This window comes from Chlamydotis macqueenii, chromosome 19, assembly GCF_036417535.1.
Source record: "Chlamydotis macqueenii isolate bChlMac1 chromosome 19, bChlMac1.mat, whole genome shotgun sequence".
Classification (NCBI taxonomy): Eukaryota; Metazoa; Chordata; class Aves; order Otidiformes; family Otididae; genus Chlamydotis; species Chlamydotis macqueenii.
This window is the reverse complement of record NC_141574.1, coordinates 6,533,833-6,553,473: the sequence shown is the minus strand read 5'-3', so window position 1 is coordinate 6,553,473 and position 19,641 is coordinate 6,533,833. Positions and strand designations below refer to the sequence as shown.

The window sequence follows — 19,641 nt, the reverse complement described above, 5'->3', positions numbered from 1 at the left end:
TCTGAAAAAAGCTCACAGAATTGAGCAGAGCTGGAACAGAACTCAATACAGCCTCATCCAGGGCTCTGTAGACATTACTCCAGAATTTAGGAGATCTTGGAGAATGACCTAAAAGTGGTAAATATTGCTCCATTCTTAGAGACATCATTCTTAATTTGTGCACGTGTGCACACATGCATTCCTATGGCACTGGTGGAACTTAAGCTCTTCCCTGTTTGCAGGCCCCTGTGGTAATAGACTCAGTGAACTGCCCCACATAAAAATAAACTTTTTCATTTGCAGAGCTATTTTTAACACAGAACAGCTCACTGGCCCAATTCAGCGCATAGTCCCATGAAAACAGCTGTGCTGGCACAACCGTGGGGTGGGAACGCGCAGCTGGCAGGGGAGATGAGGGCAGAGGAGAAAGCAGAGCGAGCTGCACCCTTGAGGTGCAGACCAGCTTGGCTTCACACAAACTGCCACAGAGAGCTGCCGAAGCTGGGGAGCCATGGGGGAGGTGGGACACTCAGGGGGTTACCCTGCAGCCCTCCTAACGGGACGTACCAACCGCACAGACCAGTCCTGGCCGCCATCCCGGGGCAAGGGCCGGGCTACGCCGCACCCTCCTGCCGTGACAGAGGAGCCGATGTGAAAGCACCGGCAAGGCGTGAGGAGAGACCGGCCCTGGAGGCGGTCACTGCTGCTCTCAGGTACGCGGAGCGGGCCATCCCGGCCGCGGACAGCCCTCGCCGGTACCTCCACGGCGAACGAAGCCGCCTCGCAGCCCCGCCGCTCCCCTCAGCGCCGCCGCCTTCCCGCCTCCCCTGGGAGCCCGCGTTCTCTCACAGCGCATGCGCAGCGCGCCAACCAGCCGGCCGCCCACCCCTGCCTTATCGGGCCGCGCGGGGAGATGACGCCACGCCTTCCCCGCGTCTCCCGCGTGCGGTCACATCCGGTAGGTGAGGTCAGGGCAGGGGCCGCCATTTTGGGTGGCAGGGCTGGGCGCGGAGCGGGGCACCGCGGGGGGCGGCGGCCCGCGGTGGAGGGGGGGCAGCGAGTGCGGCCTGCGGGCGGGCGGCCCCCATGGCCGGGCAGTTCGACTCCGAGGATCGGGCGAGCTGGTACTGGGGGCGGCTGAGCCGGGCCGAGGCGGTGTCGCTGCTGCAGGGGCAGCGCCACGGGACCTTCCTGGTGCGCGACTCGGGCACCATCCCCGGCGACTTCGTGCTCTCGGTGTCCGAGAGTTCCCGCGTCTCGCACTACATCGTCAACAGCCTGGGGCCGGCGGGAGGCCGGCGGGCCGGCGGCGAGGGCCCTGGGGCCCCGGGTGAGTGACCCCCAGGGCTGGCGGTGCACCCCCCCCCCCCTTCCCCTTCCAGCCCCGGCCGCCCCGGGGAGGGCAGCTGGGGCAGCCGAGCTCCGGCCTGCGCCTCCCCACGGGCGGCTCCGCTCTCCTTCCCGGGCGGTGTTTCAAGTCGCGAAGCTCTTTGTAGTGGAATTAAGTCGCGTTTTGCGGATCGGGCTACCGACCGAGATGGGCCGTCTGTCTGCACCTGCCTTCCAACGACCTAATATCATAGTTATACTGGAGTTGAGCGCTTATCGCAGCCCTTCTGAAAGATCCGACAGCTATAATGCTCGCACGTTCTTTTGTTTTCATAAACCGGTTAAGTATAGTTAATAATTTTGCATGTCATCTCAGCCTGGGGACAGTGCTGTGGAAGTGTCATCTGAAAGTCTGAATTCTGACAAGGTAGTTTTGCATTAGAAGGCAGACTGTGAGACTAATTTTTAAGTCACGAATCAAAGTATTATGCGGGTAGTTTAAATAGTGGGAACTCTTCAGGAATGTAAAGGCAATTGTTCCTTTAAATCAGATATGAAGCTCAGGTTTTTTCCCCTGTATGTTGAAAGGGAAGGTTGGATATTATTCCTTATCTACCTAACATCTAATAAGAAAACAATGTGTTTAACGCTTATAGAGCAGAAGATTGTATCGGAGGGAAAACTGTAGCATGAGAAGCAGCATTTCTGCAAGTACTAGCGTAACTAAGTGAACGAGAGCCGCCAGCAATGCCGTGCGTGTAGATGTGTGAGAACGTGTAATACAAAGGCAGCGGTATCTCTGCTGGGGGCGTTACTGAAGTTGGTAGCGGAACTACTCAAATTTGGATATTAACGCTCGCAAAAGGATGTGGGTGTATTGCTAGCATCTCACAAAAGAACCACTATATAATTTTGAAGTGTAATAAAAGATTTGGTGAACTTACTTGGCAGAGAGGAAACAGTATATGAATTGCTACAGAGAGAGACATTCACTTTCTGGTAGATGGAATAAGAGCTCTATATTGGGAAGATGCAACAGTGCTTGTTATGAAAAGGATTTTTCAGTTTCTGCACAGACTGTAGTTGACTAAGAAGGAGATAATCTAAGAAAAAAACCAAAACCATTGCCAGTAGGTTTGCACTGTCATATGGTAATTTCCCCTGCTCAGGGGAACTTTTCACATTGTCAGATTTGGGAAAGCCTGAAGTTGTCATGTTTATCCTAAGAACCCACTACAGCTGCAGGGTGCACTCAAGTCACAAAAAGCTCCACAAGGTAGAAGTTAAAGGTGGCTGAATTCAACTGGAAGTAACGTGGAAGTTGTTACTGCCATGGGTAGTAAAATGATTTGCCACAAGATGTGGTGGATTCCCCATGGTTTCATGTCTGCGAAGACAGAGGTTTATTGCTGTAGGTTTGCAGAGGCTTGATTCAGGAATTACTGAAATGCATGACTGGTGTTATGTAGAGCAGAATAAGTTACCAGGACAGTTTGTTGTGGAATCCAGACTAATAGGATTTTAGAGACAGCAGTGATCAAAAACACTGGAGTATGTGTGCCTGTCACTTCTGGGCAGTTGTTTTCTAGAAAGCAGCTAAACTCTGGAAAATCAGTGGTTTTTGTGTTACTGTGGTATCGCTTTAGTACATAGCATCCAAACTTTTTTATTGTTATATTCTTAAGCTCAGTAACATTTTGTGACATTCTATGGGCTGGCTGATGTTACGGATGTTAAACCACTATGGAGTTTTGGTGTTCTTTTAAAAAAAAAAAAAAATCACTAAATGCCCCTCAGGTAGTTCTCTTCTCTTTTAAATGTTAATATGTTTTAGAAGAGTAGCTGCTACTGTAGCTGTGTACGCTGTTGTTGGCACAGTAGGCTTAATGTATGTTAAAAAGTATAATTGTATTTTGGTTGGTCTCTCTTTTTTTTTTTAATTCCCGCTCCTGGGTGTTATAAGGGTGCTTATCCCTGCTGATACTGCTTTCTTTTCACTCAAACCAAAGAAGGTGTGGGAGTGTCTGTATATTAAATTACTCTTAAAGCGTATATAAGTTTTTATTTCAGAAAAAAACTAAGTGGGGGGGGTGTTCTGCAATGGGAGGGAGGTGGAAACACTGGTAGAAGATTGAAGATGGTTTCACATTTGGATAGGGAAACTAATGCAGTAAAATGAGGGAAATGTTTGCAAATTGTCGTGCTTATTTATTGTGGTCGAGGTAAAGCATTAGGAAGAACAACTTTACTGTGTTAATTGTGTGGTATAGTTTTTTTAGCAATTGTTTGTTTGGCAAATGCACACTTCTTGCTGGGAAATCTGAATATGCCAGATCACGTTCTTAGGTTGATTTTTGTTAGTCTGACTAAGTGTGTGTGCAATTCATGACTGCTTTAATGCTGCCGTGTGCAGATAATGCTAGGAACCTAGGTTCAGTACAGAATGAATAAGATGAGCTTTGGCTTCCCTAGTATAAAAAGCCATAGTGTCATGAAAATGCGGTACTTACTTCCATTTCTGAAGTATAAAACTTGCTAGCTTTGTGTTACACTAACCTTTTACCTAATACGCTGCAGTTTCTAACTTCTTGCAGGTGATTTTTCAGCATAAAGAAAAAAGGATTTTATAGAACTTCTCAAAATAACTACAGCTTCCTGAAATGTTTTAAGGCTGTTAAAATGAAATAGGGATAAATCACTGGATTATGGGAAAGAACAACGCTCTATTTCCAGTGGAGATGGAGATTAACAACTGAATCAGAATTAGGGTATCGTTTGTGATAAGACATCACAGTCACAGGCTAAAGAAATTCCAAACAAGACAGGCATTAGCATGACAATGGACGATAGAGGAAATATGTAAATACATCATATGTTTGCAATTTGACATATGAGTTCAGGGTAAAAATGTATAATACGCACTAAACCAAAAAGCTTAAAATATCTGAAAAAATATGTGCTTTTGATTGAAAGTATAATTTAATAAAGCCAGAAACCTTAGAGTTGTAAAATTTGCTCTATAAAGTAGGAAAGTATGACAGAGTGTATAAGATGGTGTTTTCACTAAGTTTTAAGTTTTTTAAGGACATGCTGCTTAACTTACACTTCTAAATCACTTCCATTGTCATTTAAAAAAAAAAAAATCAGACTGTACTTCCTGGAATCTAATCTTTACATAATAATATCCATACTCAGCTCTATATGAAATGGCTTTAGATGTGTGTGAGCAGTATGGTTTAACTGTGACACTTGGGGTTTTTTTTGTGTGAGGTTTTTTTTTTAATAGTAAGATTGTAAAATGCAACCTATTGGAAGCTTGGAAAGTGTACGCATTACATGTCTACTTTTCTGTCATCCTGTGATTATCTGCAGAAGTGACAATATGTAACTTATGTAAGAGTATTCTCCTGGCATGCTTAGAACTGTTCTCAGGAGCCAGTGAATGGGACTTTACTGGTTTTATAGAGCGTTACTGGGTACTTATTTGTTTAGCTCAGGCCTGAGTAGGGAGGTACTTAAGAACAAGGAAGAAAGGTATCTTTATGGGGATGGGGAAAATGCACAGGCAAGAATGTGATGCCTTCACAGCAGAGTTCCCATATGTCTCAGGAGGAAACTGGCTTACATCTGCATGTACGCTGCATGATAAGAACAGCTTTTCTTACCCAAAACATGCTTTATAAGTTGAGGGAGAGGAGAGGGGCACCCTTACAGGTTAGATCTGTGCTCCTGTCTACACTCTCAAGAAGTAGAATATTAGGTGTTTTATACCTCTACTTCTCCAGTATCTGTACAATGTTTAAAACATATATAAGCAACCTTTTCCAGACTGACATGAAGCCAACACAGTGTGAAAGTGTTTTGTCAGGAGGGAATGTGCATGATAAACAGAATTGACAGGGTCCAGATTTGAAACTTTCTTTAATTCTGGGAAACTTTGGATTTTAACTCTTTCCTCACCTTCCTGAGAGCAGAGGTTTCGCTGGCTGTTCTGACATGCTGAAATGGATGGAGTCGGGTTAAGTCCTAGCACAGATGGAGCTAGGATGGAGTGAGTGAGAAAGATGATACTCAGCCCTTTGTGCTTCTCATTCAAAGGAGTCACCTTACAGAGCTGAGTAGTGCTGCTGGTAGAGGTGCAAGCTGAGCAGTTATTCTTCCTTGGGCTGTGCAGACCTAGGGAGAAGGGAAGAAAATTTCTAGTATTCTGGCTGTCCAACTTGAATTAGGAAGTGACTAAAGTTCCTCCAGTAGCTAGACTTACCTTTACAGGCCTTCTGCTCTTCCTGAGAGCCCTCAGAAGATGTGGACCATGTGCTGCTCAGACTTGTGCCTTCAAGAAAACTCCCAGAATCATGAAGGAAAACAGTGCTACTTCTCCAAAAACACTTGCCTTGTTGCTCTAACTTTTTCTTGTGGTAGATCTTGCCTTATTTTTTCCATTGGCCTACAGGTGTGAGAAGTGTTGCAGTTCAAACGGGAAGCTGAAGAATTCCTCTGAGCCTGAAATCTGTTAATCTTTAAATTTAATTATACCAGGGAATGAAAAAACTTTGAAGCCCACAATGAACAGAATTATTTCCCTACTGCATAAGTGAGCATCATCCAGCTCATTATGTTGTAGTTGAACAAGAGTGTGCACAAAAGACTTAAACTGAAGGAGAGTTTACCACGTGGTTGGTAAGGTGTAGTTGTATTTTATTTATAACTTGTGACTTTGAACTATTTTGTCCTTTTTATGCCTATTTTAGCTGAATTCAGAAGTCTTCTATGTAAATTCTCCACGTAGTGACCAGGTTGCTGCCTTCATGTTCTTTGGTAATTACTTTGAACTAAGCTTGTAGATTTCTTGTTGCAAAGAGCTTTTCCAGGCCTTGGATTCTTGAGCTGCCTTCTAGTTTGTTTGGTTGGGTTTTTTTGTTGTTTGGTTTTTTTTTTTTAAACAAAAGCATCAGAAGTGGATGTGGTATTCTTGGAGTGTTCTATTTGTGATGATAGTATCTCTCCTTTCTGCTGCTTATCTGTCCCTTCGAGGATTGCATTGACCTTTCTGATCCTAGAATGTATTTGGAGGGTCTGTGTTTTCTCACTCTTCTTCAATTGTAAAAATGTCTTTTAGAATACAGTTTTTCAGGATACAGTGCACTGATTTCAGTCACTCCTTCCTCATACATAATGCTCCAGTCGACTTTCCTCTTAGACTCCAGCTTTGGTTTTATTCAGGTACATTTGGCAGCTGTTTCGGGCTATTATGCATTAATTCAAGAGGGTGAACCTGTTCAAAAGGAAAAAAAAAGACACCACAAGAAACCTTGTTCATCCTAGAGATTATTTTGGTGCTGACAAGGCTGGTGAATGTTGCTGTTGAACTGCTCATTTCCTATAAGCTTACTTTTTTTCTGTGTAAACTTACTTTGCTGGAGACGGAGATCTCAGCCTCCTGACAGAGTCAGTTTGTGGCAGGTTTTACAGAGGTAAACTAGGGTTTCAGGCTCTAGATTTGTATCGTGTGAAATAACTTCCGTGTCAGTTAACTTACCTGAGATTCAGTCTTCTCCATATGACTTGAAAGATCTTTCCTGCACTGGTCCTTTTAAAAGTTTCTATGACTTTTTCTTTTGATGCAAGTGTCTACGTAATTCTTGATCCTTAAAAGTTCACATTTAAAATAGTAGCAGATACGTGTTCGTGTTTCTGAAACTTGATGTCTGTACCACTTGTTACAAAGCATGGTTTCCCACTTCCAATGCTGGCGGAAGTGCAGCATTCCTAGATCATATTATGTGCGTATGTAGTGGACTTAAGCTGTTTTGAAGTGCTGTAGGGATGCTGCATGTCCAGACAGAAGTTATCTCCTGCGAGACCACAGAGCGAAGAACTGCCAGTGACATGAAAGTCCGGAGTTCTTGCTAAGTCTAGATCTCTAAGTTACATCTCATCAACAAAAGTTGAGGGAGTTTTTGCGTATTTTCGGTATTATGCTTTTGGAGAGTAAGGTGGAATCTTCTCTTTTCATGTTTCATATTTCTTGCTGATACTTACGTTAGCTTCCGTATCTCCTGGTGGTGCCAGTTCATGTTTTGTTCTTTGTAATTTTTTGAGAGTATTGCTTTTGGTTTTTGGCTCATTGCATTTGTGTTGGTTTCTTTTGAAACTCTTTCAGGGCTGTTAATGCATGCAAATGTGCATTTTCTGATGGCTTAGTTCTGCTTCTTTGAATTTCCTGTAACCAGCTTCACTGATGTTTATGTTACTTCAGGATACTTCAAAACTTATTTATCGGGTGTTTGTCTATGTTGATCTTATTGAATCTGCCCTTCTTTCCTATTAGAACCCCTTTTTGCTCTCTTGAAAGAGCTTCTTGTAATGTTAGCTTTCCATGCTGGCAGTGCTACTTTGAAGGAGGTTTTGGATCAGTGACAGCTTGAAGAATTCTGCTAGCTTTGTACTCAAGAGCTAAGTCTCAGAACTGTTAGATATTCCCTGCAGAGACACAGACTTGCAAAGTAAGCATCTCTTTCTTGCTAAAAGAGTTACTCATTAAAGCATAAATCTTTTTCTCTCTAGTACCCTCCCCCAGCCTTCCACAGTTCTTCCTATAACTGATTACACAGTGTATGGTGCATGGTGGAAATAAAACATCACGCGTATGTTTTTCCCCAGCTAAGCCTGAAGAAGATAAAATGGAAAAAAAAGTGCAGCACACAGATTGAAAACTGAAATGGATATCTGCACTTTGATACTTCTAATGACTTGAAGATGAATATCACTGTATTTTAAAGTATTTGAGGTTCGGATTTAGAGCTTAGACTCCATCTGACAAATATGGTAAAGAAACAACAAGACTTGAGATTAAAAGACTGAATTACACCCCTTATGAAAACATATGTTGTTGCTTTGCATTGCAAAAAATATACATAGTTTTCTGTAATGCCACCTTTTATCAAAATGAAAAATAACATCATTTGCTCGTTCACGTATATTGTTTGCTGCTGTGCTAAGCAGTTTTTTGTACTGTCCGTGCCTTTAACCCAAGATACATTACAACAGGTAAATAACCATTATTGCAGTGTTGAAATAACTTTGAACTGCAGAAGAGAGTTTAAAAAAAAATCACTTTCTTGAAATTGTAACAGAATTTCATTTACTTTCTAGATGTAGAGTATAAAAGAGGAAAAAAGGAATTGAAAATGGTATTGTATTGTATTGGCTCCTGAGAAACTCCGATGTATTGAACATTTTTATCTGTTGGGTCTATGTAACATTCAATGAAACGACGATATTTTTATCCTATTTGGGAAGTTTGGGAAGTGCCAAACACTTCTTTTCCCCTTCTTTGACAAAATCTTTAAAACTATCCTCACAATCCCGATAGTGCTATCTTTGATTAGAAATACACAGAAGAGTTGAATATAATGAATGTTGATCTAAAGATGATCAAATTCAATATCAAATTACTTATCTGTAAATATATTCATCTTCTCAAATGTTTTAATTTACAGTTTTAACTGTTGTATGCTCTCTTTGACATATTGCCTTCTTCTTTCAGGGTTGAATCCCACCAGATTTCGAATAGGTGACCAAGAGTTTGATTCTTTGCCATCTTTACTGGAATTCTACAAAATACACTATTTGGACACTACAACCTTGATAGAACCAGTTTCCCGATCCAGGCAGAATAGTGGTGTTATCCTCAGGCCGGAGGAAGCTGAATATGTGCGAGCTCTCTTTGACTTTAATGGAAATGATGAAGAAGACCTTCCATTTAAGAAAGGAGACATACTGAGAATCCGGGATAAACCTGAAGAGCAATGGTGGAATGCAGAAGACAGCGAAGGAAAGAGGGGAATGATACCTGTTCCTTACGTCGAGAAGTATAGACCTTCCTCTGCTTCAGTATCTACTCTGATTGGAGGTAACCAGGATAGTTCCCACCCACAACCACTGGGTGGGCCGGAGCCAGGGCCCTATGCCCAGCCCAGCATCAACACTCCGCTCCCTAACCTTCAGAATGGCCCTATTTATGCCCGGGTTATCCAGAAGCGAGTCCCTAATGCCTACGACAAGACAGCCTTGGCTTTGGAGGTACATAATGGGCAAAACTTAGAAAGAAGAGATCTGTTCAAGGGATTTCCCTTTCGATCACATTGTAGTTTTGTAGGAATAAGAAAGGGAAAAGTACTGTAATATTGATTTTACATCATGATTAATACGTTATGGATAAAAGCTTCTTTCTTTTTTGTAATGAATAAGTGACTAGAGTCACTTGTAGACTAGAATTTGATTATTACAGCATGTTTAGGTTACTGAACCAGTATCATGTCTTTTGTCAAACATCACTAACATAAGTGTTTCCCCATCCATGTTTTCACTTCTGAAGTCTTTATTTTAGGGGGGAGGGAGAGGGAGCAGTTCATAAATTGTGTGTCTGAACCTGTGTTCACTGTTGCTTGCCTCACTCCAGTCTTTAAAAGGTGTGGTGGATAGTTTGTTTGCTTGTTTGTTTGTTTGTTTTTCCCTCAATCTGTCGGTAGTTTAAAAGCAATCAGTGGAAACATTGATAGTCACTTTAAAATTACACAGATTGAGATGATGGTGATGATCACCCGTAGGGTTTTATTGTAACATCTTGACCTCAAGCAGATTAGTTTTTAGTTTGTGAAGCAGGAACATGTACTACAGTTCATTAGGGAGGTCTCGTGTAAAGCAGTGATTGATGGAGTATGATTTGTAATAAAGCAGTGAGTTTCCCTAAGGTTGATTCACTTCCTGATATGATCAAGTACTTGTCCGTGCCCTTTTTTTTTTTTTTCCTTCATAAAAAGGAGACTAGAGTGCTCTATCTCTACACATCAGATGGCTCTCCCCTCAAGTTACATTTGAGGAAATTGAGACTAAGGTATCCTTAGTGGTAGACCTTTGCCTTAGGATGATATGTAAATTGTATCCTTTAATCTAGGCTTTCTTTGAGCTAAAGGCTCTGGAATTTCCTGATACCTAATTGACTTCCTGTTTATATAACATTTTAAGTACTTGGGAAAAAACAGTTTCTGTGCTGAGTCAGAGCATCTCCTCTTCACTCTCAAATACTTCATTTAATCGTGCATAGCACAAAAGGCACTTCAGTACTTCAATGATATGGCAACTGTAGGTGTGTGGCTTTAGTTCAGAGTTGGCAAAAGCAGCACATTCTACAGATCTGGTAATTGATGTACAACTTGGGAAATGTGAATTTTTTCCTCATTGTAGGTAAAAAATTATCTAGGAAGCAATGTAAATATACTCTGAGTTACTAGATGTTCTATTATATTTCTGAATCAAAAGAGAGCCATGATACAGAATGTAAATTTTTGAGTTGAGAAGCATGTATAGAGATTTTTGCCAGCTCACCAGATTTTGGGGAAACATGCGAACATTTTAACCTTCAGACTTTCACACAGCCTAAAATGCTATCTCTTTCCCTCTTTTTCTCACTCTTCACCAAGCTACCTCCTGGAGCTTGGACATATTCCTGAATTAGAATATGTCCAGTTGTTTTGGACTGTTGCGGTTACAAGATGTTAGATTTTCTGTGAGCCACTGGATATTATGTTGTGGTGTATTTATCAAAACCTTTTGGTTTTCCTTCTGGATTTTGTTTTTAAGCTTTTATTTATTAGTGTGCTACTGGTGCTCTCTTAAGCTTAACTTTACATTTTATGTCACTTAAAGCAAAACCCTATGACACTGCCTAACTCAGTTTGGTAGCATGGAGTGAAATAGAGAGTGAGAAAATACTGGTAAACCAGGCCATCTTAAGCAACTTTGTGTGAAGGCAAAATCCTTTACCCAGTAAAGAACAGCTTGTGAGTGCCATGGCTGATCTGTCAGTTCAGTCCTCTTCGCTAAAACTCCCATGATCTGTCAAGTGTGCAGTGCTTCAGAGAGTGTAGTTTCATGGAGAACATCTCTCTGTTTTGAGCCAGCTTGCACCACTGGTGTCTTTTACTAACTCAGGATAATAGGCTAGATAACTGAAATGTTTGGGAGGGGGGAATTTAGAAGTGTGTAGGCTCTGCCCATCTCTGTGAGGATATAAGTAAGATTTATAGCGTCTTTCTACCTTTGTATTAGAACAATGGCCTTTGTAGGCCCTGTAAACTTACTTAATACTCACTAGTTAACATGTTGAACCTCTTGGTTAGGATTATATGTTCCTGCCTTGCTACAGCTCTACATTTAAGAAACGCGGTGATAGTGGTGGTTCTTTATTCTGTATATAATACTGGGAAATTCTAGTTTTAAAACGTGAGCCGTTTATCACTGCTTCTGGGAGCCCTTCCTTGCTTCTTTGCAGCTTTCATCATTTCACATCACAGTGTTACTAAGTTGCTTTCGATGTCTGTACAGGGAAAAATAGCAATATGCACTTCACTTGCCCCAAGTTTTTCTTCATCTTGTCTATTAAAGTACTGTTTCTTGTTGTCTCCTTTTTTCACATTCCCTTTCACTTCATGGTGTTCCTTCTCTGTTTATTTAGAGATCTCTTTCTTAGATAACTTAATATAAAGAATTATGCAAATCTTATCAGTCAATTTTTGCCCAGACCTCTTAATAACTATAAATATAGAAAGTGGGATTCTTTCCAAATGAAAACTCTTATCATTAAATCTGGCAATATTCATAGGTGGGGGTGGATCCTACTGTTCTTTTAGGAAGATAGATTCTTAACATGAAACATTTTTGGCCCAAACCGCAAAGAGACTATCTGTACTGTTCTGTTACTTTAAAATTGACATGGTTTTGAAGAGTTCAAGGAAGGAAGATAGATCAGAGCAAATGATGTTCTAATAAAGGCTGTGATGTATTATGGAAAAAAAAAATCAACAGGAGAAGATAACTTTTATTTTGCTTGTAACTGGACCTGATGAAGGAGTTATCAGTCTATATTAATTAAGGGAAAAGAGAGGAGAAAAAGGGGAAGATCTATGTGGTAAATGACTCCGAGATCAATCAATTTATTTTTTTTCTTTGTAACAGTAGCAGAACTCTGCCATTTTCACCTTACGAAAGAGGAGTACTTGGAATAAAACCACAGCATACAGAAGTCTTCACATGAACCTTCACTTTTGCTTTGAAGCATAAGGGATATATTTAGTTTTAAAACTCCTGATGAAAACTGAGACAAATCTGGCTTTATAGCAGGGTACAGTGTTGTTCTTGAAGTGCTGCGCTTAGTGGGATGATGCACAATAGACTAATCATACCATAAGTCAACATTAAAAGTGAGGAGAATTCAGAGAGAACATCCACTTCTAAACCACAGTCTAAATGGTTTTAAATTCCAGCACTTGTAATAATGAGTAATTTTTTTGAAAGCTTCTCTGTATTGTCTTCGGGAGAGTATTTGAACTATAGATTAATACGTAGTGTTTCAAAGCAGATCTAGAAAGATCTGTAAGTTAAGGAACTAATGGAGCTATTTTATTAAGCTAGCATTTGTGAAATAACCCATGCTTACTTAAAGTCAGTCCTGCCTTGATAGGTGTAGAGTTATTAGAAGGTATCTATAAATGAAATGTAAATGAGAGATTGTATCAGAGAGCGGTCGCTAAATTACCGAAATGGAGATTCCGAGTGTAGCTTCTTGCAGTAAGGAGAATTCATAAATGGGTGTCCCATTGTTGCAATGACCCTGAAACACCCCTGAAAATCAAACAACAGCTGCAGGATGCTTCTGAGAGTGAGGGAGTATCACGGGCATACCGTATGGTAACTCGCTATCATTGCACTGTTGAACTCACCTTTTGCAGGTGAGTTTGCCATAAGGTAACCAGGATAAACTCTATATGAACATAAAGTAGTGGGCGATATTCAATAAGAGCACAGAGGCCAGCAGGCTAAGAAAAATATCTTATAGATAGGAAGCTTAAGTGCAACTTATGCTTTTTCTTTCCTAGTTGGTTGGAGGTTATATACTTTTCTGTTGAAGGCTAATAATGTGGATTATATCCAGCTCTGAAGCAATTTAAAGTTATCCACAATAATGTTCTTATAATGCTTGTGATTAGGAAATAAGATTTTCTGCTTCTAGTATCGTCACATTTAATCTTATCTTTGTTAAATTCTGGCTGGTGTATTGTTTTGGTCAACAGAGTATTTTTATTGGTACAACCCCCCAATGATTATTAGCAGTAGCAAAATTATACATACTGCGTGATTAAATTCCTCAAGAGCTGAAACTAGCATTCAGTAGTCGAGGAAGGCTTCCTTTTTGCCTGTAGCAAATACATAAGAGGATTTAAATGTCTATACTAATGAGTACAAAAGGAAAAAATAAAGCTACAGCAAGAGTCCCAAGTGTGCCTCTCATTACCAGATAAGTAATCATCAGAGTTATGGGAAGCTTAATTAAATGTCCAAGTAGTGGTCTGAATTTATGAACTGTTAAAAGCTGTTCTGGCAAAAGATTGCAAGTGATTAAAACCTGTAAAGCTAATGGAGATTGGTAACATCTTTAATTGTTTTCCTTATTCTTCATTCACTGCCTGGAAAGTGAGAGTAATGAGATTCTGTTTTGGATGAATTTGGAACACAGTGATGAGCATCTGTTCAAACTGTAACTGTATATGCAGTGAATTTCTGGATGAAAAATAGTAAGGCTTGTGGGCATGTCTTGAGAGTTTATTTACACTATTAGTGAAAGGAAAACAGAGTATATCTGTCTGAAAAGCATTCTCCATCTGTGATCCAGGAAGAATTCTGAAAACTGTTGTATGTTACTTGTAAACAAGGTTATCCATAAAAGGGGTTGAAATGGGTAGACAACTTTTCAGTATTGCATTTATTAACTCTCCAGTGACTGTCTTTAGAATCTATTGTGCTTTCTTAGGTTATATAAGTGCTACGTAGTTAAAGTACCTTTCAAGATTCAGCAGAGTTGGGGACTGATTAGACCTAAACTTGTGGCCCCATCTTGAACTACATGACTGCACAGCCTTGGGAGAGTGACTGCTGTGCAGTCTTCCCCCTTTGTCAGAGACAGTACCTTTAGAATTGGTTATGTGAATATTAGGCTGGAGATTAGAATATGAGATACATTACTGTGCTTTTATTTAGTGTAGTGCATTAGAACTGGATACTTTTAAACTAGAACATATTGTTTCATTGGTCCATAGTAATCATTCTTTTGTTTTTCTATTTGAGTGTAAGAGGGAGAGGGCATCAATTGTCTTTACTATACCCGTGGAATTTATTTATGTGAGAAATCCATGGTGGACAAGACTGAAAGTCATCTGGCCTTGCTTCTGGTAGTGGCTAGTTGTGGAAGTGGATGCCCAGAGTAAGAACAGAGCAGCCTTACGGCCTTGCTTCTCATTCCCCTGCATATTCTCCTGATGTTTTGTATCTGTGGCTATAGATGTATATAGCCCCCACCTATCCAGAACTTTTTTAATACTACCTGAAAAGCACTTAGTGGAATTTCAAAATTAAGGAGCCATTTACCTTGCAGATCAATGTTCGCTTTGTACACCTGCAAGCCTTCCCTCCCTTAAGGAGGTTGTTGATGGAGTACAAGCAGGGTCCAAGCCTCTCTCAATTCAGTGAGATGCATTTATTGTGATTGCAGCTGATGTCAAGTCCCAAGAGTGCTCTGAGAGACTGGTGTTGGATTTCAGGCTCTTCGGTTTAGGTAGTTCTCACCTAATCTAGGTACGCTGCTTTTTCTCTGTACTTTCTTCAGGAGTGAATAACATTGGGTGGTAGGCTAGTACGTCAAAAATGGTCAAGACTAAAACTACTTTTTCTAGAAGTGTATTTGGTACCCTTGGGTGATACGACACCAAAGGGGAGGGGTAGCAGCTCATCCTATGTGTCTTTGTGAACTGTAACGCTTTGTTATTTCTTATCCTGCAGGTCGGTGAGCTGGTGAAGGTCACAAAGATTAATGTGAGTGGTCAGTGGGAAGGAGAATGTAATGGCAGACGTGGTCACTTTCCATTCACACATGTCCGCCTGCTGGATCAACAGAATCCTGATGAGGACTTCAGCTGAGTGTGGCTCAACAGTTGCACTTACAGATGGGAACAATCTCAACTTGTTTTTATTGCAGATGCCATCAAGACTATGTTCCGACAGATGTTGAAAGCGGTATTGCTTGTATAAGCATTCTGATAACCTGCAAACCCCTGGGACTGAACACCACCATTCCTTAATCAAGGGTCATGTAATTCAGGGTACGACAGTAGATAACTTGTGTGTCAAGTGGCAGAACTAGTACATGATTATAGGTTGTAATGCCTGCTTATGTCCATGTGCACAGCAGACTGGACCTTGCCAGCAGCAGCAGTTGGAGAAAGCGGAAACGTAGATGTTACAATAACATTTATAGCTCTCTCCACTCCGATTGCTTATGTTGCTTCTTCCTCAGGCAATGAACATCAACCTTAGACAATTCAATATATAGATAGAAATGTCACAATTTTATCCTGGAGCTTTCTCCGTATTTTTTTTTTTTTTTCCATCGTGGATTCTCTGTCCTAGAAAGGCCGTGTAGTACTTTGCATGGTCAGATAACTGTGCACAGTACGGATTTATGTAGAGCCCACTGGGGACAGCCTTATGATTTACAGATGCTTACCATTTTAATGGTAGATGACAGATCAAATCAACCTTGGAATTCTAGAAGTTTGTGGACACTAGATTGATTTCTTCAGTACTGTTGATGCTTCAAACACAGCAGCTGATTTTAAATTAAAATTTCTATTAACACAAATATCTCTTTTTATCCACAAATACAAGGCTTATGGGGTGTAAACATCCATATCAGTGCTGAAAAATACGTGCATAGCACTTTAATGCATAGCTTTAAAGCAGTGTTTGATTCACTAAATATACTAAAATATTGACACTGCTTTCCAATAAAATTAAATTATATAGTGCCAGTTTAATTTTTCTAGAATTCTTCAATACTTCTGTTGTACAATACTCTTACGGTAGAAATCAGTGTCAAAAATAGTGAACTGACAAACCAAAATATTACTTTTACTTTAAAGTTACTCTGGGGACTCTTCTGGTTTAATTCCCATCTGTAAAATATTTGATAGTGAATTCATGAGGATTTTATTTTTAATAAACTAATGGAAAATAATTGTGTGCTTCTGGATTGATTCTCAAAAGGCATAATAGAGTAAATATGGCTTCATAGTTCATAATGCAAATCAGTGCATTAAATAGCTGGTATTATGCACTGCTTGATTTTTTTTTGTCTGTTTTTCTAATTATCTGGTTTTCTCTAACATAAATCAGAATGGATTCAGTAAGTTTTGTAAACTGAAATTAAACACTGAAGTAACTATCCCTTGCCTGTACCCTGGATTGTTTTCCTAACACAGCACTCTAGTGACCAAACTAGATGAGCAAACAAATATTCTAACCTTGAGTACAGAGTAATCCATACAGAACAGTTTTTCTAAATAGTATCAGACTGAAAATGTTATTTTGGAGGATGCAAACCATGTGACTAGCATGGCTCATTGTTTGTAAATGCTGCGAGGGCTAGTTCCCACTGCAAAGGCTATTGCTGCAAGGCACCGACCCGTACAGCAGAATACTGGTAACACTTTACCTCATACTGTGTAACATGCTGGAAACGATAATATTTCTGTTATATTTAAGTACTAGTTGTTTTACTTCAAAACTAATCCATCAGCAAGTCTGACTAATTTTCAGGTAATGGGCACTCATTAATTCTGTAGACTAACGCTGACGTACATTAATTATACTTTTCCATCACCAATCTCATAAGCACTACTGAAGATTATTAGAAAACTGACAGTTGTGACAGTGGTGTAAGAAGAATGGTAACAAAGGAATTGCAGTACTATTCTAGCTTGGATTGCTATTCTGGTTAGGGTGATATGCCAGCGATTGCGGGATCTCTTCTAGGTTAGTACAAAATTTACTTTGAGGAGAAATATTGATAAACTAACTCTAGGTTCTGTAACACATTGGTTTCTTTAAGGCTGTTTTGTATTTTTCCTCTGACCTTGATATTTACTATGACTGATTTTTTTCAATAGCTGCACTCTAAATAACGGATTTATACTGAGTTTATCAGTTGCCCGTATATGCTTTTATTTTTTTTCAGGTGTTGCAAAAGAAACATAATCAACTGTGTGTTCTTAGAGTAACACAGTTTGTTGTGAAGTATTTTTCCCAACTGCAGTTAATGAAAGCCCATATGTTTGTACTTTTCCAATCAAGAATTATTTTAAGATACCAAAATAACTGTTTTCTGAAAGGAATTTTATTATGCAAATCTTGCCTTTTTAATATGAAAGACAAAAATTGAATTAACTAGCAAATACCCTGCAAACTTGGCAGATGTGTTTTTGTTAAGACTGTGTAAATTACAAATATTTGTACACTTTGAAAGAGTGAAAAAAAGAAACTAGAGGAGTCTTAATAGCTGCTGTTGCACTAGAATCCTAAGTTCTTGTCAAGCAGTTTTTCTTAGTCAATTGATACATTAATGCAACTGTTTTCCACTCTTCAGTTCTAAGCCGAAATGTGATTTTGTTTCATAGGTGATAGAAGTGAGTATGTTTGCATTTGGATGAACTAGACATTTCAACTTGTCAAGCTCTTAAAGGAAAATAGGTAGAACATATCTTCATGAACATGTAGATTAAATCCTTTTGTGGCCTTTGTTTATCCTCTTCTATTTGTTCCCTCCCTTCTCCCCAATGCGTGCAAAGAAAATCATTGCTAAGAATGTTGGTCACAATCTTTTGTCTCTACTTGGCTGTGGTTTTGGTCTCTTGTGCATAGGCAGGTGTTAGAACTAGAATAATCATTTCTAGAGATACACCGTGAAAGCAGAATGCTCGATTACACTGTGTTCTTCTGGTGCATTTACACATTATATCACACTAAAAAGTACAACTGGCTGCTATGGTTTTTTAATATATATTTCATTTTGGTAAACCCCAGCCTTTTTACTAATATTTGACCTGGTTAAATCTTGTTAATCTGTTTGAATTGTATTTGTTAATAATGCAAATATTTCTAATCATCTTAAGAGTAAAACACTTCATTTTTGTTAATGGTTTTGGGGAAGGATTCTAACCAAACCAGTTTGAAGAAAAATACGAACATGTGCCATTGTATTATAACACTATCCACTTTCTTGACAGTTAAAGTCTTTTTTTTTTTTATTTTTTTGTAGCATGTAATGTATATGTTCATAGTATGTGAAGTAAATAAAAGTATAGCCAAAACTTTGACTTGGTGTCATATTCAATCAGCTATCATTGGTGTGCTTGTATTTAATAATCTAAAAATAGAACTGTGGGTAAGGCCATTTTTAATTTGCCATACTCACATGAAAACAATTAAACAAAACACCTACAGAAGACAAACCAAAGTAACTAAAATAACTTCTCAACCACTAAAATATTACCACCTTCTTGAAACAAGGTGACTGTCTTTAATCAAATGAGTTCCTTGTGTCAAGAGGGTGGGGGGGAAAAGGATATTCTCGCCATGGAAGAGGACTCATGAGGAATGTTACAGTGAGACTCTGTAGCCATTAGTCTGGCTTCTACCTACACAGCTGTATCAGGAAATAATTTGGGGATTCTAGCTCCACACCAGTGGGTTCCTTAGCGTGGTGTGCCAGAGTAAATCATGGAACAAAACCCCAAGGTACTCAAAATCCCTCAAAGCACTTGGCCTTCTGGAGGTGTTCCCTAGTTCCACAGGCTCCTGCTGCGTGGAAAAGACCGTCTTGTACATTCCCAATTAAAACACTACTTGCTGTCTATTGTTTCTAAGAGTATAGAAGGACCGGTCTTGATAATGTTAGTACTGCTGTAATAATTTTCCTTGCTGGTAATGGGAAGGGCAGCATTTGTTTTCTTAGTATGATGCAGTGATGGCTGCTCATATTTTAGTTGACTCATATTCCATTGGCTGGCTACTACAAATAACTTTCCCAGTCACTGCTGTTTCATGGAGTCTTCAAGTCTTCAACTGGGACATTACTGGTCAAATTAGTGACTTTGCCAGCCAAGTTCTTCTGTTAGTCTCTACACAATAAAGACTATTTTGTCAGCTTCAAGTGGAGGAAAAAAAAAAAAAAAAGTAATTTTCGTAGGTAAAAGTGCTGCCCCCAGCTTTGCTCCAGTTTTTGTACAACTTGGCTGCAGCAGAGCCGCAATCCAGGAGTGCCTTTTAGTGAGATTACCTGAGATAATTTAAAAGCTCACTGCAGCCAAAAGGAAGAGGTTCTGTATGCCCTTCCTCAGTACCCTGGCAGCCATGCCCTCCTGCTGCTTACCCTCGGACTGG

General features: G+C 39.9%; 1 protein-coding gene across 2 annotated transcripts; it reads left to right on the top strand.

Moving 5' to 3' along the window:
- Positions 1-1,021: 1,021 nt before the first annotated feature.
- On the top strand, positions 1,022-18,575 carry CRK (CRK proto-oncogene, adaptor protein). 2 transcript variants are annotated; one of them, XR_015260607.1, is made up of 4 exons: positions 1,022-1,309; positions 8,858-9,393; positions 12,328-12,493; positions 15,205-15,343. XR_015260607.1 is itself a non-coding variant. In XM_086762866.1 (3 exons), the coding sequence occupies exons 1-3, from the start codon at positions 1,066-1,068 to the stop codon at positions 15,340-15,342; spliced, it is 918 nt and encodes a 305-aa protein (XP_086618992.1). In that variant the 5' UTR covers positions 1,024-1,065; the 3' UTR covers positions 15,343-18,575. The 2 variants fall into 2 exon arrangements, 1 of the variants encoding a protein (XP_086618992.1); XM_086762866.1 differs by lacking the exon at positions 12,328-12,493 and having other exon boundaries at positions 1,024-1,309; positions 15,205-18,575.
- The last annotated feature ends 1,066 nt before the right edge of the window (positions 18,576-19,641 follow it).